The 27,607-nt window shown below is 34.2% G+C and overlaps 1 protein-coding gene across 3 annotated transcripts in view; it reads right to left on the reverse strand.

Annotated features, from left to right (window-relative positions):
* EFL1 (elongation factor like GTPase 1) overlaps positions 1-27,607 on the reverse strand; it is a 72,185-nt gene that overhangs the window by 37,654 nt on the left and 6,924 nt on the right. For all 3 annotated transcript variants that reach the window (XM_084532081.1, XM_084532080.1, XM_084532082.1), the window contains exons 8-15: positions 26,989-27,112; positions 26,024-26,100; positions 25,760-25,896; positions 25,198-25,320; positions 22,075-22,174; positions 12,318-12,469; positions 11,451-11,629; positions 9,373-9,508 (exon numbers count right to left, since the gene is read on the reverse strand). In XM_084532081.1, the coding sequence (XP_084388207.1) occupies positions 9,373-9,508; positions 11,451-11,629; positions 12,318-12,469; positions 22,075-22,174; positions 25,198-25,320; positions 25,760-25,896; positions 26,024-26,100; positions 26,989-27,112 (1,028 nt within the window). The remainder of the gene's footprint in view (positions 1-9,372; positions 9,509-11,450; positions 11,630-12,317; positions 12,470-22,074; positions 22,175-25,197; positions 25,321-25,759; positions 25,897-26,023; positions 26,101-26,988; positions 27,113-27,607) is intronic.

Raw genomic sequence — 27,607 nt, forward strand, 5'->3', positions numbered from 1 at the left:
CCCAAAAGTAACACACGGTATATTTCACAACAGAAAGATATCAAAAGTAAAAATAATTTTTATCATTAATCTGATTATCTAGGGAGGTTGGTTGTGTTGAAGGATGTATTGGGAAGAGCCTATTGTTCTGACTGAGACTGCAAAAGGATAAAGAAGCAGCACTGTGAATGAGGCCAGGCAAGAGATAAACTACGTTCCATACACATTTAAAATAACTCTCAAAGATACAGAAAACAAAGATTATCCAAACAGGTAATTTCACAATTTAATGTGAATTTTTACACCCTCCAATGTCTTTTTCAATTCTATTCTTTAGTAAAAGCTTGGGCTAAAAGACACCTATGAGACAGTATTCCTGATATATTGTTGCTCAGCTATTTGCTCCCAAGTATAGCATGCTTGATACTATGATGAAGACCTATGTTTCATAACTACCTCGGCTATGAAGCTGAAAAGCTTAATTCATCTAATAGAAACTGAACATCATCAGACCAGAACAGCTGAAGGTACGGCCAGCTGATTAAAAGTACGCACTTTGCTTAGTGATTACATAAGTGACATTGATTACAACATATTCATTTAAAACTTTTTTTTTTTTTTAATTCATGGAATGGAAAAAAAGAAAATATATAAAATAGGTCTATATGTGTATACACACACTTAAGTGTGCTATTTACACTAAGGTAAAGACAGTTAATTTTCAGGCACAGTGAACTAAAATCAGGCTTAAATCAGTGGCAGAAAAAAAAAAGAATTTTCCTTTGAAAAGCATATTCTAGATTAATGCTTATTTTCTGGAATTAGTTTTCCATGTGTTAAGTCTTCTGTGGAAGTTTGTAGTCAAAAATATTTACAGAGACAATAGCTACACAACATTCATTGAAATGTTATATTTGTATATGTGAGCAATAAATTTCAAACCTGACTCAAGAGTCGCACCCATCCATTTGGGCAACAGAATTGTTAATTCTTTGGCAATCAAAATCACGCAGCACAGCTTGAATTTCATATAAATGATTCTGAATACTACTTGCATACAATTTCAAACCAACATTTAGTTATAGAACACACTGGAGCAGACCTTGATTTGGCTATGTTAAGTTATTCCCCCACTTGAAGCCTGTACTTAAGGTGATTATTTTGTACATATTCCTGAAATGGCATTGCATTTTCATAGTTTGAATTTTAGAAAACCACAGTCATGTTAAACAAAAGAAACATTCTTCTACAACAGCTTTCTGAAAGGTAAAGTTTACTATTTCTGCAAATAGAAGTCTCCAGCACATTTAATTTGGAAGTAGGAAAACAATCCTAATACCACTTAGTACAAAGGGATGAAAAGATCATTTTTATAGTCTAACACAGATCCTTGTTAAATCGGGTAATTTTCACCTCTGTTGAAAACTGAACCTTAAGCACCAATTCCCCGAATTTTGCATTCTTGCTGAGCATCTCAGCCATTTACTCTGGTGCCATAGTGTCCAAATTCATCCCTGATCTAATGTTTCCCAGTTCATCATGCAATATTTCATGGCTGCACTAACAGGTGGGATATTCTTAGATACAGAGTTCTGACAACGTTGAGTACAAAACTGAAGTCACTTTGGTTCATCTATCATAGATCCTCATTTAGTAATGGATACATATATCTCTGAAGAGATTTTCTACTAATCCAGACAAATTAGATATATCCTGTTAGAACCACATTTATAAGAAGGGAGAAAGCGCACAGCTATAACAAACAGCCACCTAATAAACAATACTGATATTCTACTTTAAAAGAGCATACTACCAGTTAGAAAACAACACAAAAACATACACCAAGTAAATGTTATAAGTAGAGGTATTTTCCCCCAGTCAGCAGTGATGTATCTCAGTATGTTGGAAAAAATCCCACACAATGTTGCAGAGGTGAGTTTAGCCGATGGTCTAAAAACTTCACCTTGAGACTTCTATTACCATTCTACACTGGTGGCACCAACTACTTTAACACTTTTGTTCTTGTATGGTATTAAAAAATATACAAATTACGTTAGCCAAGTAATAAGTATTTTGGTAGATAACTGTTCCCCCTTTATTATACATTGTTTCATGGAGGGAGAGACTGACAATAATGCCTCAATGCTGACTAAAGAATTTAACTGTGAAACACTGGGGAAAATCCCTATCCTTTCGTTTTAATCTAAAGAGACATGGAAAATCACACCCAACCAAGTACTCACACAGAAGATTTGGAAATTCTGGAGATAAGCCAGTTAGTATCTGGGACCTAAACCCACAAACATTTAGCTATTAAAAGGCTGAGTACCATCTGCCCAGAGGCAATGACTATACAAGTCAATTCTCCACCCTTACACAAAGAAAGGGAATCGTCCCTTTAGCACTGGCCCTGAATTCTGATCCAGACTACAGACGACATTTTTAGCAATATAAATTCATTTAATACCAGGCATCTAATAAATCTGAAGCCCCAAAGCCAAACATCACTGATTCCTGAAGCAAACATAAGTGATAAACAGAGATGACTGCCTGCACCTCAAACCCTCTTTTCCAGTCTATTTCTAGGTCTTCTCTATTAAGTAGCTCCAGAACATGTGCCTGCTGCTGTGCTGTGAACTTCTTCAAGCAGCAATGGAATGAAATTGCCCTGATTCTTGTAAGTCCCACTGCTGCCCACAGGCACATAAGTAGCAACAACAAACATCAACAAGTCTGGGCAGTTTTCCTTCTGATTTGGGAAACCTCAAGCATCAGCAGTATTTGTCTGCATACAAACCCTGAACAATCAGGAATGCTTACCTCTTATTTGGAATATTAACTATAAAAATAATTTTAATTTACATGAAAGCTCAAATTTTGCAGATAATAGTAACTAAAAGTTGCTTTAAAACTGATACAGAATGCTTCACTGAATTAACTCCTTTCCTCAAAATCTTAATTATTTGAATTTTTGACATTATAATCCAGTGTGGTCAAGAGCAAACTTAAAGGCATTTTTGGCCTGAGGAACATAATATGACTTCAACATAAATTATCTTAATGCAGCCCGATTTTAAAATATGACGAAAAACTTGCATTCCAGTGGAGAGACTAAACACATTTTTAAGATCTCATAATAAAACCCTGAAAATTAGAGCAGAGAACATTCCAGAAGCACTACAGAATTTAGAAGTGGTTTTCTTCAGAAAGAATTACTACACACGATTTCCTTTTATAGTCTTAAGAAGCTACACTCAGAAAAACAGAAAAAAGATCAAGCTACTGAAAACACCATTTAAAACTTTCAATATCAAAAGAAAAACAACACAGCTTAAAAGGCTTTATAAGGAAACCATTAACCATTTGAAACATTTCTTCCCCAAGAAAACTTTAGCAATGTTAACAGAGATGCAGATGTCAGTGTTGTATTTCTGACCTAAGACTTGTCTTACTTTTTCCTCTCCATTGATCTATGCCCTAGTGATATGTTGATATTGGTTTGAAAACAAGATCATGAATCATTTATTGCTTTTGCAATCAAGTTTGTCAAATCAAATCCCATGAACTGAAATCACAAATAAAACAATTAGCAGAAATGGTAAGGCAAATAGGGCAAAGGAAACTTATCAGATAATCAGCAAAATACACTTCTAATTTCATTTGATACCAGTGCATTAGCTGTGCACCATGCTATGCTACATTGCCCAATAAGCAGCACAAATTACTCAGCCTGCTTGTTGTAACACAAAGCAAAGAGCAGGAACTGCAAAAGGACTAAGTCCATTACAGCAAAAAGAGTTAAGAAAAAATGGTTTCAGTATCCAGCTCTGATAAAGGCCAAATCACAGATCAATTACAATGTCCTTAGCTCAAAGAAACAATTTAAACATATTCACGTTTTCAACAATTTAACTATGTATAAAACACTGACTGGTAAGAAGTTATTGTAGATGTAATAATGTCAGGTAAACTCATTGTTTCATGGAGAAAAAATATGCAATAAAATCCATTCAATTATATCTCTTACTGAATAATGCTCTATTATTATAAAGTAGTTAAAAATACAAATTCCTTTTTTTTTTTTTTTTTTTTTTAAATGGGGTTGTAAGATGGCAGTTAGTGATTAAAATCGTAAGTGTCCCAAAACGGAAGACAAAGGTTTGGGTTTTCTTTGTTTCATTCACTATTTTCTGCTAATTTCAGTAATATTCTTGAGAAAGACTGCCCTCCTGTGTTCACTGATCTTTTACTGATCTACACTGAGATGAGACAGGCCACACAGCTGGAATCACTTCAAGCTTTTTTTTTTTTTTTTTTTTTTTTTTAAAATAATCACATTACTGATTCAGAGATTGAAATTAGCCCACCAAATGTTTGCACAGAAATAAAAGGCTGGTGCAACAGCAGTACTGTTCCTAGGGCTTTCACATAAGGTGGTAATGCTTGCTGGCTGGCATGAATCCTAGAAAGCCATTCTGGGCCTTTAAAATGGCATCGCTGCTTGCAGCTGCTCTTTGCTTTTAACAGAGGCTGCTTATTAAAAGATCCTAAATTGTTCGATGAAGTCCTAAAGGAATAAAATGCTTGTTAGACACCTTGTAACGAGGTTAGCTATACTACTTACTACATAGCAGCTCTTCACACCAACTGCAGCTGTACAGCACACATCTTTAGAAAGGTACAGAAAAATCCGTATGTATGTACCCATAATCACCTAGTTCCCATGTCATATTGTTTAAGCTTCAAGATTCCTTTAAATACTTTATAAATAATTAAAACGTGAAAGAACACTGTGTGGGAAAGCAAGCATTTTAGAAGAGGAAAAATCTAAGGTACCCAGCAGTCAGTCCTCCAGGAAGTCAGATCATAGAGAGCTGACACCAGGAGTGACTTCTACATCCCTGCTTTTAACATTATCATTTGATCACTTAAAGAAACAAATGCTCTTAATTTCCTAGAACACTTGATACTCACAGGGCTAACTGCATTTGAAAATATTCAGTATATTATCTAGCCTCTTAGGAGCATTGCACTAAAGCACTACAGAAGCAAGCAGAAAACTTTGCTTTTTAGCAGTACTCAATAAAACACAAAAATCACTTACGTAGTGGTACCGGGCAGCTCTATGAAAAATCTGATTTGGATATGTGTTTGCTCACATTTGTGGTGGTACTTGTGGATAAAAACAGTATACAGCTCAGTTTTAGTATGCATGTTACTCTGTACTTGTGCACACAAGCATGTGGCACACTTTGAGATACACTGGAATAAAATTTATCACTTGATGATCCTTCAATTATTTACACCTAAAGACAACAACAAAAAAATCATCACAACACTGACAAATTTTAACAAAAATCATTTATATATATAGCCACACTTTAAAAGTACTGCCAGTGCTTTCAGAAACATGGTATTTTTTATTTATTTATTTATTTATTTATTTTAACATCAGCATTTGCTTAAATTACTTAAAATCAAGAATCAGTAACTTCAGCATGAGGATCCTATCCTTTCATCTGTACATGACATCACAACGAACACTACTTCTTTTTGCCTATTTAAAATACATTTTTGTACTACCTTCAACAACTCTTTTTTTGTTACTAAAACATTTCTAACCCTTTTAGATAGAACAAGAAAGGCATTTTGCCTTTTATTATAGGACAGCAAAATGAAAAAACAGATTTTGTGCCAAGCATATTTAACAAAAAGGAAGGAATTAAAAAAAAGGAAGCTATTATGTGCATCTGGAGGGCATGTGCTTGCTCAATCTTAACTTGGGAGCCCAAATTATTTGCTGCTCATACATTCCCTTCTAATATTCCTTTGTCACTTTGGGGAATGCCCATTAAGTTCTTTTTATCCTCTTCAACCACAAAAATATCAGAACAAGTGTTACAAAATGATGCTTTTCCTGTATTTGTACTTCTCCTTTGTTGGGAAGGCAGAGGGGGAAGATTCTATATATTCTTCCCCAGGAACAAGTGAATCAGCTGTCTCCACTTCCTTACATTCTCCAGAATATTAACACTTCAACACGTGTGATAGAGGTAGTCTTGCTTTTGAGAAAATATTCTTAATGTAGATATGCAACTGAAATAATTTTAAGCTTGCCTGTAATTGTCCTATTTGCTAAACTTTTAATGCTGTTTAACAAACTTCTTGTTTTGGCTACTGGCATAGAAGCAACATTTTTTTTCACACATTAAATGACATAATAAATACTGCTTCCATGCGTTTTTCATTAACAACAAAAAACAGCTTCTTAGTATTAATTTTTCTATTTGTGTTCTAGCATCAGCAATCTCTACAGTTAGCTAAATAATACCTAATACTACTTGGCAAACAGAAGAACTTGCATACAACATCCACATTAAATCGTTTAGTATTTCATGACTAGAGCATTTATAATTTTCCTTTTTATAAGAGAAACTAAGCATTAGTAAGAAGAACTGAGATGACCAGAAATTAACAGATTTCACTCAATAGCTGTCAAACACAACACATCTGGAGCAGATACTTGGATGGCAGCAGGAATCTCCAATACAGTAGATGTTTCCTGTGCAATGGGGAGCTCATCAATAAGAACCTAAGCTGCTGTAATAGTCAATAGACAAAAAGAAGTTAAACACATTTGGGTAGCCAGATGACTGTCTATATTAAGCTCCTTTCTCCAATACATTTTTGTCATAGCAAAAGAGGACACAAATATTTAAAGCGAGTGGGGCAACTACAGTAGCTTGCTATTTGCATAGCATTAGATTATGTAAAACACAGGTCAGAGTTAATTATAGTGCCACTAAGAACATGCAAGGATATATCAGTCAACTTGTCTCTGGAATTTAATATTGAAGTGCTGCTTCTCTCCTTACAGACATAAAAGGACAAAATTTTTAGAATAGCATGTGGATTTCTGTGATCACTAAGGTCCGTGATACCTTTTCTTTCCAATGGGTGCTCAGGCAGTTTTCAAAAGGTGAGCACTATACATGCCCAAGACATCTCAGAGTTAAAAAAAAAAAATATCCCAGCTAATTTTGAGAGGTATATTTAGGCGATATATAATTATCACATTAATGATAGAAAACACAGAGTACTTCTGTATTTGGAATTTAAGCATGGTTTTGATATACATAGTTGGAATTTACAAAACAGATTACAGTGTTTCTATTAAGATAATAATAAGCCAGGTATTTTGACAGAAAGGAATTTTGCTCTTCATAGAAAACTCCGACAAATCAGTTTTAAAAGATTTATTACAAAGCCTTTATTATCCTTGGTTCTCAAGAACTTCTTCATTTGTTTGTTTTAAGTTAAAGTTATATTTCACCCAAGGACTGCAAAAAATGTCGAATAGTCACATAGATTGCAAGGAAGAAAAATTGTGAATTATTAACTGCTATGTGGAAGGAGGCAGTATTTCATGTTTGCCATACCACTTGAAAATGACATACTGCTTAAAGCTTTTTGAGAAATACTTTTGACAAAACATTTGCACTGTAAACTTGCAATACAAATTAACAATTGCAATACAGGCTCTCTCAACTTCCAGAAACTCAGAACAACTTTCCACAGCTTCCCAAAATGGCTATGCACAGTAGACAGGGAAATGGTATTTTTTTTTCAGCTGACTCTTCATGAATTCTGTGTGTTCATGGTATGTTTCATTACCTTTTCCTCTTGTAGTATTTTGCTACTAGTTTTTCAGTTTTTTAACATTTATAAGGAGATTAGTATTTTAAGGAAAAATCTAATCCGCCACAAGGACCAATGGATGAAATCCTCAACTCCACTGACACAGCCTATGTCTTAAGCCATTTCTTTGATCATTAAACCTTTGCATAAACCAGTATGAAGAGTAAAAAGGCTACTTGTTCATTGTCACCAAGCAGGTTCTTCCTTGTAAGAAACCAACAAAAACACTGGGAAAAAAAATCCCTGTACCATGAGTTTTAAAGTGGAAATAGGCAGTCATGATCAACTGTGTATTCCTTATGGCAATAATTTAATTATACAGAATAAAACTACAGAGCTTTCAGAAAAGCTTCCTTATTTTACTAGATAATCTACAAGTAATTTCCTTATATGGCTGGAGAGAAATCATCACTGTATGCTTTGAAGCTGGAAGATAAATGGCCTTTGAAACAGAAATAATTTTTATTAAGAGGAATAATGAAAGTCCTGCTTCACCATTGTTAGAGATTCCATTTATATAAAAGTATTGCATTTTCTCCTGAATGTGGTACATCATGAAACAGGTAAAATGTTTCTTGAATTTATGTAAATTAACAATACAACATTATGGAGAAATGGGAAAAAAACTAGCTAGAAGTTATTTACGGCTTTTACGTTTTAAAATTTCTTTAACATCAGATTTAAAAAAAAAAAATAATTCTTGAGTTTTTATGCAGTAGGTAAAAATGAAAATCTAACTCGTCAATATGTAAACAGAACATCCAGTGATCTCAAAGAGATGACATACCAAACACAGTTTAGCTAAAAGCTCTGAGCATTAATTCTGATCTTAAGATTCTAATGCATTTCTCTAAAGATGACAAACCTTGTGTCACCATTTAGAACTTTTTTGTTTCCTGACTAGTACGCTCTTGTTTATGGAAAAGCTACAAACCACTGCAGAGTAGTTGTTCTCAGAAGCAGACTACTCACAATTTTTTTGTAGGATTAGCTGTTTACAGCTCTCCCACAAATTGAAAAAAACCCTACTTCTGAATTTTACACTCTCTAAATTCTAAGTAGTATTTTTGATATAAAAAAAAGACAAATGAAGGACAGAACAGAAAACGAATGCTATTTAATGCTCTAGAGCAAAACAACTCAAAATCTGGCACAGAAGAACATAACTCAATGATTTTGATGACTTATCATTCAGAAACATGCGCATGGAAAACGTTCAAAATTTGCCGTAGCAGTAACAAATAAGTTTTAGCACCATATTTTGCGCAGACCCTTTAATAAAAAAAAAAAAACTACAATTATCTGCATCACTAGAAACGTCATACTACAGTGTTTCCACTGTTGAGAAAATGTTATTTATAATCCTTGCAATTTAGAAAATATTGGGCCTTACTTTTGCCTTTGGCAATTCCTGGCAGTGATGCTTACCTGGCAATACTCCAACCTGAAGATAACAGTAAATAGGGCTCCTGTAATCCCTAGTTTTCTCTTTATGATTTTTTTTTCCTACTTCACCATTAAAAGTTCACAGAAGTCACAATGAGTGCCTTCATTTTTTGCATATATAATATACCTAAAAATATTCAGAGATTTATCCAGGTTTTCTTATCATTAATCATATCAAAATAATTTCAGTGCATATTGGATGCTATGAGCATTCAATCTCTAGGAAATGAAATATTAGTTAAGTCTTACCCAGAACATTTCCTGCAGGTACTTCTTCAAGATCTTCAAGTTCTCTTCCCATAAGCAAGTAGAGATTCTCCAATGTACAGCAAGTCATATGAGGTACTAATGGCAGATCATCTGTAGCAGAACACTGGGATGACAGCTACAAGGAGTAAAACAACCAGTGTTGGATATTTATTGCCTAGTACTGTTACAAACTTCTTCCTGAAAATCTCTTGCATTTCAAAACTAAGAAATACATACTTACATATCTCACTTCCAAAAACATAGTTTTGGGGCAAACAATGAAATATTACCAAGAAAAATTAAAAACAGTGTTTGCTTTGTTGTTTAAGTGCATGCTAATTCTCGCTCACTGTTCATTGTCACTGATAAAACGCACATTAAGGTAATTTCATAAGTAATTAACTTCTACAATCACATTCTCAAAACATTTAACACCACTCTTTTCAACACTATTACACACTCTCCTGTTCCACAAAATAACTCTTTTTCCCATCACAAATTTTCTTTACATATGCACATACTGGATTTGCTGTTAGTTAATAAATGCTTAGTGTATTTTGGTAATCCCAAGGCTTAGAATAATCAGTCGAATGTGCAAGAACAAAACACATGTCCACAGTAGCAAACCTCAAACTTCCAAACAAGATAAAACTTCTTATTCATTAGCAGGTAGACTTCTGAGAAGAAAGCCTGTATTGGGCTAGAATATGCTTGAGTAAGATGCTTTTATTGGGCTGCAGAAGTTTTACGTCTTTCTTTAAATTCTGCAACTGTATTTAAACAGTATAAGGAAGTCATATTAAGCAATTAAATAAGGGGAGTTTGATCCAGACCTCTAGCAAAATCCATCTTTGAAGAAATGCCTCTGTATTGGGGATACTAAGATTCACCTGTTATTGTCTGAGACATTTCAAAATTACTAAGCAATGTCAAATCTAACTTCAGCTAGAGTCAGTCATACCTAAAAGGCTAATGATCACTTCACCTTCACAAAATTTGAAATAGCTGCTTTTAATAACATTTTAAAAGTGCAATCTCCAAGCAGGTGTTTGAGGCACCATCTTCGCATTTTGTTAAGATCATAAACGTGTATCAAGTATTTATGGACATACTCCATCACCTTAAAAAATCAGGCTGAATGTGTTCTTTTTAAACAGCAAATAATCCACAGCACAGTCTAATCAAATGGATCTAAGCAGGCCAAATAAGCATGCAGGAAACCAAAGATTCATCAAAATTGAGACTGTTTTCCATAAGATAATGTCTGACTGCTTCCAGCCTCCCAGTAATTTAACATAATTTATCAGGTTTTAGAAACTCATTTTCAGTAAACATTCTAATGCCTAATGAAAATAATACAGCTGACAAAGTTAAAAAAAAAAATAATCTTACTACATATTATTTAAATCTCCTCAAATCCCCCTGACAAATGGTGACTGTATCAGAGTAGACATTTATTTATGCTATGTTCAAGTCTTTGCACAATTTCTCTGCAAAACTTTGCAGAATTCCATGGATGTACAACCAGTATGCTATTACGAATTGTTCTCACTGCAACTCACTGGATTCTGCATATAGCTGAAAGTCAGAACGAGCTTTGAATTGTTACGTGTGCTTAGAAATACATTCAGGCCCTTCATGTCTGTCTTCTGTTTCATAAAACTCAACACAAGGTTTTTAAATCAAATTATTTTGAATCTGATTAAAAACAGGTTGCATGTGTAGACACTTAACCAACATCTTCTCACAGAACAGCGCAAAACAAAATATCCTTTATTAGACACAGACAGGATGTAATCCTTGTATTTCAAGGATCATCTTTCATCTACTTCTCCTAAAGCATACATGCAAAGTCTTGAGATCTTCAGTAGAAATGAAATAATAAAGAAGGTTCATTCCTTCTTTATCACAGCAACTTTATTACTAAAATAAATCATATTAATTCTCTAAATTACTTTGCTACATTTTGGAATTTTTGATTTGAACCTTGTTTTGAGCGTGCGATGCGCAGAAAGTTAAGTCAACAATATTTCGAAAATAATGCCAAGTTATGGGAACATTTCACTGTCACCTCTTACCTTATGCAAAGACTCAGCAGGATCATATTTTGGTCCTAAAACAAAGATCTTTTGCCCTCTTTTCACTACACCACTGAACACTCTAGCAAAAGCAATGAAAGACTCCTTGTTGTCTGCTTCCTGTTTTGCTGCCTTTGAGGTCGCGATCTCTGTTTGATCAGTGAGCTGTTGCTCTTCACCTAATCAGTTAGAAAAAATACATCAACTCTAAATGCAGTTTCTGCCTCATCAGCTTAAAAAAAAAATCAATTACATACTATAGTATCACATCTGATGACATATTCAAAGACAAGAACCTGCCATGTAACCCATACTCCAGCCCCATTTTCTCAATTGCTGCTTTTATATATATATATTTTTTATATATTTTTAACTTTTATTTTTTTTTAATAAAACACTTATTCTGGCACTTGCTTAGGGGAAGTAAAGTTCTGTTGGCCTAAAGTACACTAGCTACAAGTCCATAAGGCAACTCTAGCAGTAAGCTAAACCTGAATTTTTCTACCCCATACACATGTGCAAAAATAAATCATTCTGTATTCCTATTCAGAGTGGAAATTACTTAATTTTTCAGCAGAGCATCCCTTAAGGCATCATCTATCTTCAAGTGACTCAAAGTACTGAGACCAAGAACATTCTCAGGCCATATAAACAGGTATCCATGGCATTATTACAGCATCTATAAATTATTGGCTTGCCTTTAACTCCCTCCTTGCTCTTCATTCAGTCCCATCTATTAAACTGTTTGGACTGGAGTGTGGATGATTCTTTGCAAGGTACACAGCTCCATAATCAGCTCCTTAACAACACCTAGATACTGATGTTAAATATACTATGAGAAAAAATGGATAGCAGATCATTATATACCTTTTGTATCACCAGTGTTTCCAGTCACTTCAGATGAATTTTCACTTGGGGGCTTTTCTGACAGCTCCTTCCCTTGATTTGCTGCCATTTTTTCTGCATGTCTCCGTTTTGCAAGTTCACGTCGTTGAGCTATTTCTTCTTGAGTTAAAGGCCTAAATTGTATTTTGAAGTATTAGCATTTGGAAACGCCCCTTACTTTAGAATAAATTGTAAGAATTAGAATACTATATTCAGCATAAGAAAAAATTACACAGAATGCCTTTTGTCCCTGTGATACTATGTATTTTTAGTTAGCTAAAATAAACAAACTCTTCCTCTACCAAGTTTAGAAAGAGGTTACCATTTTAAACTTATGTTTATTTCATTAAAATACATCTAGTTTCTCCCACTGATGTGTGAATTCTCACTCCAAACCAATTTTAAAAACTGCTTTTCACACTATGTCCAGTATGTTATTCTGAACTAGAATGACAGCTAAGACTAAACAGTGTATTAATCTAGACTTATCTATACCAAGCTAGTTAGAAAAAATACCAGACTTTTATTCCAAATACATAGTGAATCAAATATTGTCATTTCAATGCATTTGTAATATTTTTACTGTTCTAAGGTAGTCTTTACAGTAAGTGTTCAAATGCAAGAAAAAGACTTTGCCTTCTATAGTGACTTTTCTATTAAGTGAATAGCTTCATAATGGACAAGACTTCACTGAGGAAACAACAAAGAGAATTGTAATATTCTGATGCAATTTCCATCTACTCACTGGCAAACCCTAACTTAAAATAAAGTGCTTTAATGTAAGTTTAAAGCAAATAATAATAATAAATAATATTAATAATTAAACACAGGCATTATAGTCCTTCCCTAAGGCCATGTAAACAGATAATCCACATTTTTTTGTATAACATGCTGTCAGGTGCCTACATTAAAAACCACTTGTATTACTGTGGCTTAAAAGATGAAAAAAACTAAAGATATGTAGACTTGTTTCATTAGAACTAGAATGCTTTCAATTTTATATTTTTTCCCCATTATGAGCAATGGAAATATATACCACTTTCCAGCCTTAATAAATAATTTGTGTCCAAAACAACAACCAATGTATTTTTTACATTATATAATTATTCTTAATAGAATTCTAACCCAAGAGAAGAAATAGAAGAATTCTCTCCATCATAAGCATGCATTTATAAAGCACAACTGAACAAACTAATCACCTATATTATATACTGACTTCATCTCAAGAAGCGAACCTAATCCCATAACAAAACCCCATCTGCATGGAGTGTCCTTACACCTGCATTTGCTCATGTGCTGAGAGCAAGGCCAGCAATTCTTAATATTAAGATGGTTTAGGATTCTTTCACTATCAAGCACCCAATACGATGAACAGAGCGGTAGAATCAGAAGTGCGCTATTAGTTTTAGCTTGATTATTAGCCTTGTCTCTCTAATTTCTACACTTGTGAACTACACTCTATCTGCAACAAAACACTTCAAGATTTGCTGAGCAGTAGTAGTACTAATGAATAATAAAGAAAACAGCAAGAAGCTCTACAACAGAATGTTTCTTTAAAGAACAAATATGATCTCTTAAAAAAAAAAAAAAAAAAAGATTGAATCACATCCACAGATCACATGAACTATTCCACACCGCCAAACAGGGAAACAACCCACTTCTCAGAGGTTAAAGTTTTTGTCTGTAGACAGTAAAGGCACTTACTGGACACCAAGTCTGACCCTAACTGGATTAGTTATTTCAGAAAGTCATGAATAAATTATGTGGCTGAGACCAACTCAGTGTCAATAAATTTATTATATCATAATACATATTCTGTTTATTGCATCTCCTTTAGATTCTTTGAAAATGCTTAATAGAACCCTTCACTTCACCAGAAATCATTTTAGGACTTGAAGAAATCAAGTGTTATATTGTTATGTATTTTATATAGTTGTTATTAATTAATTATCATGCTTAACTTGATGCAAATATTCAACTCAAAAGGGCAAGAAAACTATGTATGAGTTAAAAATATCTTTTGAAATTACCTAGCAGAAAACCTTTAATCCTCTTTGGATAAAATGCCAGAATTTGATGCACACTTTCAGAACTTAGAACCTGGAACAGATTCACTACATGCTACAGGAAAGGCAAAAATGAGAAAAAAATTGCCCCTGTAAACTTCTCAGAAAGTTTTTCTTGTTTATTTATTTTAAATAATCTCTTACGCAGTCATTGTGACAGAATTAAGAATCTGCATCTCTGAAATTTGGGACAATGGGTTATTTCTGTTTGATTTGTTTATTTTATTGCAAAAGAGAGTGAGGCTTAACAATAGAAAATGCAAAGCAGATGGTGGAGAAGAAAACTTTTTTTTTATGGTGATTTTTTTCCTGAAGGCAGTTGTTCAAAGCTATTTAAGGGTTTGGAATGTCTGAAAAATTCCCAGGGGAAAGAGATTGATAGGGAAAGTACAGATGAGACAGCCAAGGGATAAATGCAGTCTATATATGATGGCATAGTATGTACATGAGGACATATATATGCATTCCAACACATTTTATTGTCCCAAACTGCTTTTCATTTGTGTAAATAATCCTGAGAGTAAAAGAAAGTTTGTTTGTTCCCCTCCTCCCTCCTACTTCTGTAGTATCTTTAAAAGTACCACTATATTTAGGTATCAGGTAGCCCTTATCACAAGTGCTAAAGGTACCTTAAAATTCTGAATGCACTGGTTGCAACATGAATTGCAATACACATAAACCCAGTTAATTATATTCTAAATTTCATAAGAAGCAGATTGAGTGTGGGTAGGTCTTTAGCTAGTATGTGAAAGCTAGACTTCCACTCTGGTTTGTGTCAGTGTCAATTTCCACAGAATTAGTCACTCCCAGCAGGATCATTAGAAACCACAAAAAAGAGATGTTGTTGTCATATAAATCCTTATGCATAATTAGAACACACTCAAGCAGAATACTGCACAAGACTGTTGCAGATCCAGTGTCTTATGTGCATTAATCTCCAGTTTAAATTATACCCTGATTTATTCAATTTCTCCAGTTGGTGAAACCAGTGAGAAACTAAATCAATTTTGAACAAATGTTGACCAAACCAGATGAGATGTGCTCTTTTCTTCCTCTTCTCTACCATATTTCTTCCGTTCCCCCTTTTCAGTGCATAAGAAAAGCTACAACACCTAAACTGGCAGAAAAAAAGGGATCGAACAGTCACAGAAAAAAACAGTAAAAGTAACGAAGGAGAAAGGAAAAGAGATTCTCTGCCTTCAAAGAGATGCTGAAACATTCGCACTGCACACATGAACGAGGCACAAGCAACAGAGCTGACTTAAATGGGCAGCCACATTATTACTAACTCATCTTTGAGTTGAGCTCAAACACATCATAAGCAAAAGCTATGAAAATAACATGGCCAACAGTGTAGCGTACACAATATTGTCGTCAGTAGACTGTTGATTAAATGAATTGGACTCGGTGAAATTAACATGCTAACACAGACTTTTTCTTTATTCCCATAGTCACCAGGGATAACTCAGTTCAGTTCAAACAATGACAACTAAACTTCTTCATCCTGTGAATGACAGCTTTTCTATCTATCCTTCCATGTTATCAAAGAGAGACTTTGTTCCAAAAGATTTGAAAAAATGATAGTGAATAATTGGCATTTGATTTTTTTTTTTAGAGACACTCTTACAGGTCTTTTTTTAAAAAAAACTAACTGTTAGACCATTCTACAAAGGAGGCAGAACAACTGACTTCCAAAAGACTGATATTACCTGAAACAAGCCAAGAATACTTTTTATTTATAATTTTTATCGGTTTAAATTCCTTGACCTCGTAGACATATGCTTGATTCCATCAGTCTAAGGAGGTAATTTCTGTTAGCTCTTAAAATCCAAGTAATTTACAGAGAATCTTCTGTATTGCTCCACTCTTCAGAATTAAGTTCTACTTCAATCACTGGCTGCTGTTCTGCTCACCACCTGGTAGTCAAAGACTTCAGACAACCACATCCCTAGGGACAGCTCTCTCAAGTGCAGCTTGTTTGTTACAATACAGCACAGAGTATGTCCAGTGGTCTTCCTAATCCTTCTGAAGTACCTGAATTCCTGGATTAAACTGTTTAATGCTTTTGCCTTACATATCTGCTATATTATTTCCCAGTCCAGAACTAAGAGCCTAAATTCTGAACAGCAACATCCGTAAAGATCACTTTAAAGAGCTATTTCCATTCATAAACTAACATACAGTAACTAAAATTATTTCATATACTTTCTAATGTAACTACAATCACCATGCAATTCACAGTAGAATTAACTGTCTATACACAAAACAGACAACTGAAAATTACCCAAAACAGTATTTACATAAAATGTTACACAGTGATCTTACTCTGCAAAGAGGTATACTGGATACATTTTTTCATGTGATATTGTACAGGGAAGATCATTTGCTCTGAGATACATAACAAAACTAAGATATTCATATCAAGCTGTCATACCTTATCTTGAAAAACGCCCTTGGCTGATATACTGACCTTTGATTTATCTCGCATACTAAATATGCAATAAAGACAGATGAAATGAAACTTGAAAGAAAAAAAAAAAAAAAAACTCTTCCAGAATGTTATATGCTTTTCTCTCTAAACTTGCAATTACGCAAACTAAACATGTCCAGAGATTCAGATTCCAATCTCTTAAATCAGTTCCAAAAATTTTAGCTGGAGTCAAATGTATGCTGTCACAATGAAATTTAATCATAATCAGATAGTTTTTTCATTTCGAAAAGCATATAGTACTCTATTAATTATATAACTGGTACCATCTTCAAACGTTAACTTGTAAATCTGACAATCTGTTCAGATGACTCATGTCAAATTCATTCCCAATGCACCAACTACAAGTTTGTACAAACTAAACTTCTGTTTAATGCACACAGAAGATGATGGCTTCATCTCAAAGTGAAGTCACTGAAAGTCATATTGCTTTTAAATGTAAAAATTCATTTACTCACAAGAAGATAGTAATTTTTTTACAGAGCTGGGATCTTTACAAACGTTCTCGTACTTTGATCACAACAACGTAAAGTACTTTTAGCTGAAGGCTGGGCAACATTTTTTTTTTTTTTTTTTTTTTTTTTTTTACAGTACAGTTTTCAGGAAACAATAGAAAGAAAATTAAGTACACTCCAATCTCTTGGTTTAAAGACATGTATACAAGCTACACCACAGGAAAAAAAATAGTACCATAGCATCACTAAATAAGTTTGGCATTATTATGTGAAGTAATCAGTTCCAAAATAAGCCCTATTTTCTATTGATTTTAGATATTGTAATATCTAAGGTGAAGTATATCACACTATACACTTTTAGCAGGGTCCTAATTTGCCTACTCTGCCTAACCACTAGTTTTCACAAAATTTACTGGAACTTGGTATCTCTAAGATCTCCATCTCTGTCTGATTTGGTTAGAATTAGCAAATTATTTCACAAGTTCAGGCAGAAGAAACTGGAAGACAAAGTATATTTACACAATTCTCACTCCATTATAAAACCTGATAAAGAAAATACCTCAGTGTCATAGTGGTACAAGATAAAAGTCAATTTTCAAGTCTTTCCAGAGCAAGATAAACATAAGCTGCCAACCAGTTGTAACCTGACCACAAATTAATTTTCCACATCTTCTACTGTTACAACAACTGACAAATTTTGTTATTCAACCAATAAAAGCAAAAACCTGGCCATTTGAGTATCAAATCTACTGATTTTTAAAGTCACCTTTTAGAGGGTATTAGTTGCCAACAGCAGTCTCAGAGGAGGTTGTTTTAATTAAAAATCCTTCCTTTATCATTTACTGTATAACCTGAACTTAAATCATTTTGCTTTCCCCAACCTATGCTTAAAAAATATTACAAGCAGATGGCAGAAATAAGGCAAAACATAAAAACTGCAAAGTCAATTTGCAGCTAATAAGAAAAAATAAAAAAAAATATAGCATTATGCAGTACTATCTCGCAAAAGGAGAGAAAAAGACAACAAAAGCATGGATCTACTTTATTCTCTCAAGAAGTAGAGGAGTGTAAGCCTTGAGGAAAAAACAAAACAAAACAAAACAAACAAGCAAGCACTCTATGGAAAAATGTCTGATTTTTACATGTTTTAACATGCTTAAAAATATCCACCACTGAAAAGGATGCAAATAACCTAGCCAACAGTTTGTATAGCAGTCAAACAAAGAACATACAAGTACAGAGTTACGTCCCTTGAAAATTTACAGGTAATTGAAATAGACAAAGTATTAATGTTTTTATATTAGTACACATTAAACCACTATGATAAGACACTATTAACCAACATATTTTAGGCATTCTTCATTCCTCCCTATGTTCGGGGATTCTTAAGGAACATTCCTATGGATCCTTATTTGATCCTCCTGGTTCAAATGCTCAGCTCAACACTCAATTATGTTAAGCACAATCTTCTCTGTGCAACTGTAAATAGCATATAGTGGCCATTATAATTCAAAACGTATTTAGGAACCACATTTAGACAGTATGTTTTTAAAGCATCTATGTATTGCTTCACCATCTTTCCTTCCTTTTTTAAAAACAAACTCCTTTCCTATTTCTTCAAGTACTGCTTACCTGTAGAATCTTAACAATTAAAAACTGAGAAACACTTTCAGCTATATTACTATTTTTCAAAAAATACAATCTGTCACTTCAAAACAAAATTGCTAATGCTACCTAATCAGCAAAATTACATGGTGCTGATAATGACTGGATATCACAGAGAAAGGCATATGGTTTCATTTTAATACTAGACAATTAGTAACTAATTGAATAATTTAATATTAAAGAAGGCAAGAAACACTTTTCAAACTATCAAGCAAAACACCACAATTTTCCATTTACTGAAGAAATCGGGGGAAAGGACATATTGCCAACAGCCATAGCTAATACCCCACAAGTCTACTAGAAAGAATTCCAGGCCAGTTATTACTCTCCTGCCTTATTGTCTCTAAAAACCTAATTGTCAGTGATTTCATCTAGATACGTTTTGTATTTTGCTTTGTATTTTGGACTAGCTCTGCATTACTTGAACTCAGTTAAATATAATCCTTTACTCAGCTCAATAAATAACTTGAGCTCTTTCAAACCAGATCAATGATGGTCAGAACCACAGATTTGTTACACAGTATGCATCACAGCACAAAAATGGAATCTCACTTGTATTCTCAAAACCAACAAAATTAAGCAGTGCATTTTTTCATATACAGAGAGAACACAACCAGGAACTTACAATGCACAAGCTTCTGTACTGAATTAATCACTTGATTAAAAAAAATGGAGGCAGTCATACACACTTTATGCACCAAAATACATGTACCATGTCACATGGCAAATTTATTTTACATACTCTTTCTTCAGTTTGGGGAATTTTTTCCTCTCATTTTTTCTCTTTTAAAAGAAAAAAAATTAACACATGGCATATAACCACACACATAAAACAGCTCCCTACCTCAATGGGAACAACTAAAGAGAATAAAAAAGGCAAATGAGAAAGATGGAAGGCAAGTATCTGAGAAGACAGAGATGGAGTTTATCTGTAAGACAGTGCTCATGCAGAAGTATGCAAATCACACAGACTGAAAACCGGTATCATTAGTACTGGGAAAGTCAGAATCTCTCATATATGGTCTTTTGCGAGAAACCCCAAAACAAGACTTTCAGTAAACTTTTTTTTTTTTGGACTAACATCTTGAAAATATGTCCAAAGCTTTCTGTGTCTGCTGAATAGAAAAGCTACCTTTGTCTCCATGTTCCACCCTCATCATGTAAGAGAACCTTGATCATCCCAACTAATAAAAAGTGAGTCATGATCAGTGGTAGAACAGCCAGAAAGTGGTAACCTCAATGTATATGCAATTAAAAATAACTTCTCTAATAATGAGAGTACCTATCAGTGAAAGCACGAATAGCAGTGCTATGCTACACTAATACCTGAGCAGGAGCTTTCCTATCAGATCCAGTTAAGGACAGAACTCGAAGAAAAACAGCACCATCTAGTGTTTGGTCAATCCATAATTGCAATGCAACTAAAACACCACAGGAAATATTTTTTTCCGTGGAAGATTTTAGGTAAGTATGATAGGAAAAAAAGTCTAGAAAGTGCATTTAAAAAAAAACAGTAGAAAAAATACACAAGTGTTAATACAACAACAACAAGATGTTGTGCACAAATATTTATCAGTAATAGTTTAATTTTGTAGAAAAACTAACTTCAGTATTACTTTGCTGTACAGTGACAATCTTGGAGTTTTTAAGAACATAAAAAAATGAAATGAAAAGTTTAAACAGAAGTTGAATACAGAAAGTGTTTCAGAGGCTTAGAGGGATGAAACATTAAGTTAAATCCCATTCTCATAAACTCATCAGAAAAGTATGTTTCTTCTGCATAGAAAGAGAGAGCTTCAGCTAAAGTATCGCACTGAAGTATGTCAGGGAAATGAAATCAAGAAGGATCCACCTCTCTGAGAAAATAAGGGTACCATTAAATAGACAGCTGTAACAAAAAAAATCTTCCAGAATTGCAAGAAGAAAGTCATCTAAAGTACTTAATGGCTTTCAGCTCTGTGCAAAAAAAGTTAAGATCCAAGGTTTGGATCATCTCCATTAACCCATTTTATTTTGTACTTCCAATGGACTGGATGAATGCTTAGCTTTTATGCCAGATTTGAAGGGAAATGCTTCCAGGTACAAATGTAAACTGTCATGATCATGCAAACACAGCCTTACTGAAAAGGTATGAAAGAACATTACAACTCAACAATATTTTAAACCAAACATCCTGAAACTACATCCAACATATGCACTAGGACAGTTTATTTGGACAAAAGCACTATTCTCCAATAGATTATTATTATTTTTTTTTTATATCCCCCAAAAGTTTCCTAAACCTTCTAAAACATACAATTAAACAGTTCTGATCTTCAACTCCATCAGAAAACCTCTTTCTGAAGACTGTATTATATTATATTATATAATATATTATATAATAATATATAATTATTATTATATATATTGTACACTTGCAAATTATTTTCACAGATCTAAAAAAAACGTAGAATAGTTCAGATGGAAGGAACCTTCAAAGACCATCTAGTCTAACTACCTGACTCTTCAGGGCTAACCAAAAGTTAAAACATATGCTTGAGGGCATTATCCAAACGCCTCATGAACACTAACAGGCACAGAGCACTGACCACCTTGCTCAGAAGCCTGTTCCAGCATTTGACGACCCTCACAGAAAAGAAGTTTTCCCTGATGTGCAGTTGGAACCTCCCCTGGCACAGCTGTGCTCTGCTCCTGCACATGCTTCCAGTAGTTATGAGGAAGAAGAGACCAGCACCTCCCTGTCCACTTCCCTCCTTGTGAAGTTGTAGAGAGCAATGAGTTGCCTCTTTGCTTCCTCTTCTCCAAACAAGATGACCCAAACATCCTCAGCCTCTCCTCATAGGACATGAATTCAGCCCTTTTACCAGCTTTGTTGCCCTCCTTTGGATGCTACCAAGGACCTTAACATCCTTCCTGTATTGTGAAGACCAGAATGTATGCAATATTCAGAGTGAGTCCACACCAACGCTAAATACAGCAGGAGAATCTTGCCAAAGCTTACAACATAACTTTATTTCCTGAAGGTATCTAATGTAGATCAGAAGTTAAAAGTTACATTTCCTTACCTTGGTTTATTGTGTGGTAGTGCCTTTGCATCGACAGCAAACATTTTGGAAACAAAGACAATAACTGGGGCCGTTCCTTCACTACTGCATTTCAGAAAAGCTGAACAAACATAAAATGAAGTTATTTGCATTTTTTTTTTTTTTTTTTTTTTTTACCAGCAGTATGGACAAAATTAGTTTTCCATGAATTTTATAGGAATCCATGTTTCTCTCCTATTTCAATGAGTAATGTACTAAAGACAAATTAACAGAAGTGGAAAATTACTCTAACCATATCATTTGATATCTCTACCTCTATCTTCAAGTATGTTTCACAATAAAATTAAACGAGCAAAAGTATAAAACCAGAACTTCTCATAATAATTGGAAACTATACATATTCAACTAAACATACTGTTTTGATATTTATAATTGAGTTCATAGGCTGGTTTAGATTACAATGACAAAAACACAGAACAGTGTTTTTGTGTTTAACATTTAGACTGAACTATTCATCCAGTGCCTCAAAGTATTCTTCCTCATTTCAAATTAAATGCTGAAGTCCTACAAATGTCTAGACACTTATGTCTTCATGCAATTGCAGCAACTTAGCTACAAGAATGGGTCTTTCTCAAAGGCTGCACGATCCACACAAAACTCATTCAGTATTTAGGAAATTCCCATAAACAATTTTTTCATCAAACCTGGAGCTCATCATCAAATCCCAAACAAACACAAAGCCATTTAGAACTTTTATAGAAACTGCCCTCTTCTCTTCTGCCTTTTATATTATCTATGAAAAGAATATATCGTAAAGTGCTTATGCAAAGACTGCAACTTAGAATTAACAAGGTACTCATCACTAAAATGTGATGTACTCCTTATTTTCATAACCAAGCACAGTAAAATCCAAGTTTATGGAGATAAATTTCTTCTAATTGACTTTATAGAGTATTCTATACTGTTTGAAGGACACAACCTTTGTTTCACTTTGGTGAAGGACGAAAACATCAGTTTCCTCACCCCAAGAAACAATTCCTATCAGCCTGTCAATTTGACAATCACATCTCAAGCTGGCATTTGACATTTCATCATTTTAGATTTCTTAAAGCTCTCTTTTAAACACTGTTCTATAAACACCTTTTATTACACATCCAAAGTTCAGAAATCCTTTCAACTGTTGCTAGATTAAGCATGCTATCTTCTCCTAATTTTTATTAAACTAATTCTTGAAGTACCCAAGAACATTCATTACCTTAAAACAAAATGCATTCTGTTATAAAGCACATGCAGTTAGAAATACAGTTTTCAGAAAAATAAATTAATACACTTGAGGTCTATTTTTCCCCCTACATACCTATTTGAAAAGACCATACGGGAACATTCTTTTTCAGACTACTGAATCTGGGGGAAAAATATCATTTTATACAGAAGTACCAACCCTATAGAGGAGATTACCACATATATCTGGAAAATGACAAGCTTTGTTCACCACTTGACTAATAATGTATCAGCATCATTAGTTTCAACTTTGATTTTCAATTTTGCTGAATACTTAGTTCAGCTTCAACAGCTCTCATCTGTCTTTGAGGAAAACAAAGTCAGTAGTTATCCTTTTCAAGGCATCAGAATTTTTATGACCAACACGTATGAACACTGTTTTTATTTCCAAATAATACAGAAATAGAAAAAAAGAATATTAACATGTTATGAACTTTTCTGCATTCAGTACAATAAGTTTATTTTCACTACTGCCTATATATAGTTCTATTACTATAGAACTATAGTAATTATTATTTTTAGATATTATTCTATTATTTTGTAGAAAAGCTATTTTACATAGGTCTTCCCAGTCTTAAAATTTTGTAGCACGGGACTTGGTGATTAACAAACTTACTATGCACATTTGCCTGCTTTGGCTTACAGACATCCCAAGGTTCAGCATAATACCTGAATATACTGCTAAGCCCTTCTTGAGGAAGAACTGGGCATGAAATCCTGATCTCAGCGAAGTCAATGGCAAAACTTAAAATCCTTAAAACAGGAGTTTGTACCTTCATTTTACATTCCAGATAATGAAATACATTTGTTGCTTTGGAAGACTTTTGGCTCTTACTTTTATTTGCTAATCTTTTCTCATTCTTGTATGTTATAAAATTACTAAGAAATCAATTTATATCTTGAGCTATGAAAATGTAGATGAAATACTTAATGACAATGTTTGAAGTGACAGTTAGACTACATCTTACTACTTCTAATAGCAATTTTCAGTACATAAGCTAATTCGCAATAAATCCAAAAAATAATGTTTTTGTTTTAGATTACTAGAACCTGGTACCTAGTTAACCGATGTACTTGTAAATATGAAACCTAAGTTCAAGTCCCTATTGGCTAATAATAAGTGTTTTTAGCACAGAAGACAGTAAAGCATTCTATTATTGCTCAGTTAGAATCTTAGAGTGATAGAATATCCTGAGTTGCAAGAGACCCATAGGGATCATTGAGTCCAACTCCTGGCTCCATGGAGAACCACCCAAAAATAAAACCCTATGTCTGAGAGCACTGTCCAAATGGTTCTTGAATTCCAGCAGACTTGTTGCCATGAGCTCTTCCCTGAGCTCATTCCACTGCCTGACCCTCTCGGTGAAGAACCTTTTCCTAACATCAAGTCTGAACTGCCCCTGTTGCAACTTTATGCTGTTCCCTTGGGTCCTGTTGCTGTCACCAGAGAGCAGAGCTCAGTGCCTACACCTCAGCTCCCCTCATGAGGAAGCTGCAGGCTGCCACGAGGCCTGCCCTCAGTCTCCTCTTCTCTAGGCTGAAATGAATTCCAGGATGAATTCTGCTGCTTAGAACTAAATACAAGTATTAACTTCATAACCTCCCCGAATCCCAAGTCCAAATCTTAGACTTTACACCATTTGCAGCTTCAGTTGTCTAAAATCCATGAACATATGGGTTTAAAGAAAAATACAAAGAATAAAAATAAGACATGCAACTATGATATGTCACTGATAAACATCAATGTTACTACAGGTAAAATAATCATGAATCTAAGTAGAGGTTACTATGCATCTTATGATCCAAAGACAAACAAAACAACCAAGATTGAAATAACTTTAATGTTAATGGAGGAACACTTACCACTTTTCAGTTCCTGAGTTTCTGGTGGTAAAGAATCAAAAGTTCTAGCTCCAACACACATCAATTTTTCCACTCTTTCTGCAGTGATGTCAAGAGGACTGGGAAGCTTATTACACACCATGGCTAAAGTGCATTGCTAAGGACATAAAGAGCCTGTTTATATTTCCTTACTGAATAGAAATAAAAGGAAAAGTCTTTTATGTCTGTTTCCCTAAATCAACAATATCATGCATGAACTGCCATCAACGACAGCTAAAATCCAGCTGTCACTAACAGTTGTACATAAAACTATGTAATAGAAGTAGTATTGCTAAAATACCTCCAGTTTCATAGATTACTTTCCTAATAAAAAGGTGGATGTTCAAGCATGAAGTTGGTTGAAATAGAATACTAACTGTAGATATGTAACTTAATACTATGACTGAGAAGATCAGTCCAGCTAGCATAGGCATAAACATGAAGAGAAGAAAATCATAACACACCACAAACGGAAATATGTGAGCACTCTTTCAAGTCTACAAACTGCCAATAGAACAAAAAGTTGTAATTTTCTTAAGGATACAGAGGACTGCATCAGATATTGGTAGCCACTGGCTACAAATGGCATTAAGGTGAACTTTGGGGTCTGTATGCCGTGACTCCCGCGCACCAATTTTCAATCCCAAAGAGGTGATTATCTTTTCAATTTTTTCTTTGTCTCTGTGCGGGAAAATACAAACCACATTAGCAATGCATAGCAAGCGTCTATAACATTCCTTGTTTGAGTATTTCAAAAATCAACATGGCACATGGAAAATGATTCCATGATTTCATAGGATCTTCTCACCTCTTCATAACAGCTTCATATAGACTCCATATGTTGTCCAGCACCAACTGCACAAACAAAGGTTTCTTTCCTTTTGACTGGCAGAACAAAAAAAATAGTTAATTTTCAGCAATTCCTTGCTTTTACAACAAGCTTGAGACTGCACTCATAACCAATCGTTTTCATAAGAAGCATGTAAAACCTTCATTCAAAATCAAGCCAGTTGCCTGTTTCTACACAATTCCTACTTCAAAAATTTAATAAAATGATGTTATAAGCCACAAAATAAGCATGGAATTTTAAAGTGCAGACCAAGGGTTTCAATTTCAGAAAAAGAGCCTGAAAATATGGAACATGTCTATCTTGATCCCAGTTATCACCACTTAACCCCCACCTCTTAAAAAAACAAAACAATAATAAATCATTACATGAAAAGAGAGGAAGTCCTGCCCTCTAACTTTGAGTGGTAGAAACACTTTATGCAAGAGAGGAGCAGTCTTCAGGCCAGTACCTCAGTACAGCATTCAATTACAATTTGGGGCCTCAGTAAGGCAAAATATTTTCTAAATCCTAAATCCTCAGCTAAATCCCAAAATCCTAAATCCTTAGCTCTTGAAGCACTCTTCAAATCAGATGACAGAGGCCCACTCACTCCTCAGGTTCCTACACTGCTAGTCTTCCATTCATCTCATACGTTTCACTCTATCCTGAATCCTTGAAGCTGGAATGCCTCTTATTTTGTGAGCAGAGAGATTTAAGAGCAATGGTGAGCGCTATAAATTGGATGAGAGTTCTTTCCTGTAGCCTTTGAATGGTTAAGTTTTTGAATGGTCTCATTTCTAAGGCTGCCATAGTAACGTTATGCTTCCACAAACGTTGACTAGACAGGTGGTTTGAGAATTGATCTCAGTACAAAATGATGAGTTGGACAAAAAAAAAAGTAAAACTAAATAAACCACAAGTAATATTCCTGACAACTGCCCTACCTGATCACCTTTCATTATCTTCTTTGCTTTTGTATTTAAGTAATAATCTCCCCATAAAGTCTTCAGAAGCACTGTAGGCTTGATTCCAATCTTCTGGCTGTACAATTTTGCAAAATGCTCAATACTGCAAGAAAACAAAAGGCAACTTGATAAAAGTGTAATGTTGTTTACAGGTGTTTATCAGCCTAAACAAGTGACAGCTCACACAAATATCATACATATCTCAAGTCTTCGTTTTGCTCCCACTTTTCCAATTACCTTCTCTTTAACTCCTACTTTTTAACATTTGTGCCTGCAAAAACATTCAGTGGCAACAGCTTAAAAATGTCAGTTATACATTTTTGTTTTGTTTCAAGTCAGCTTGAAGACTGAATTTGTTTAAATGAAATAAATATTCGTGTACTACTCTCCCCCAGTAAAAATAAACAAACAAAATCAAAAATATAACTAAAAAAGTTTCAAGTATTTGAAGTCATGACTCTCCAACTTACTCTATGAAAGAGGTTACCTAATGCATTTTACCTGTGACTAGAATGGTAAAAATTAAAAAATTAAAAATCAAGTATTCTTTCTAGCCACACTTCAGCCCTCAGATTATAGCAATTCCTTTTTAAGTTAA

This window comes from Aythya ferina, assembly GCF_964211825.1.
Source record: "Aythya ferina genome assembly, chromosome: 11".
Taxonomy (NCBI): domain Eukaryota; kingdom Metazoa; phylum Chordata; class Aves; order Anseriformes; family Anatidae; genus Aythya; species Aythya ferina.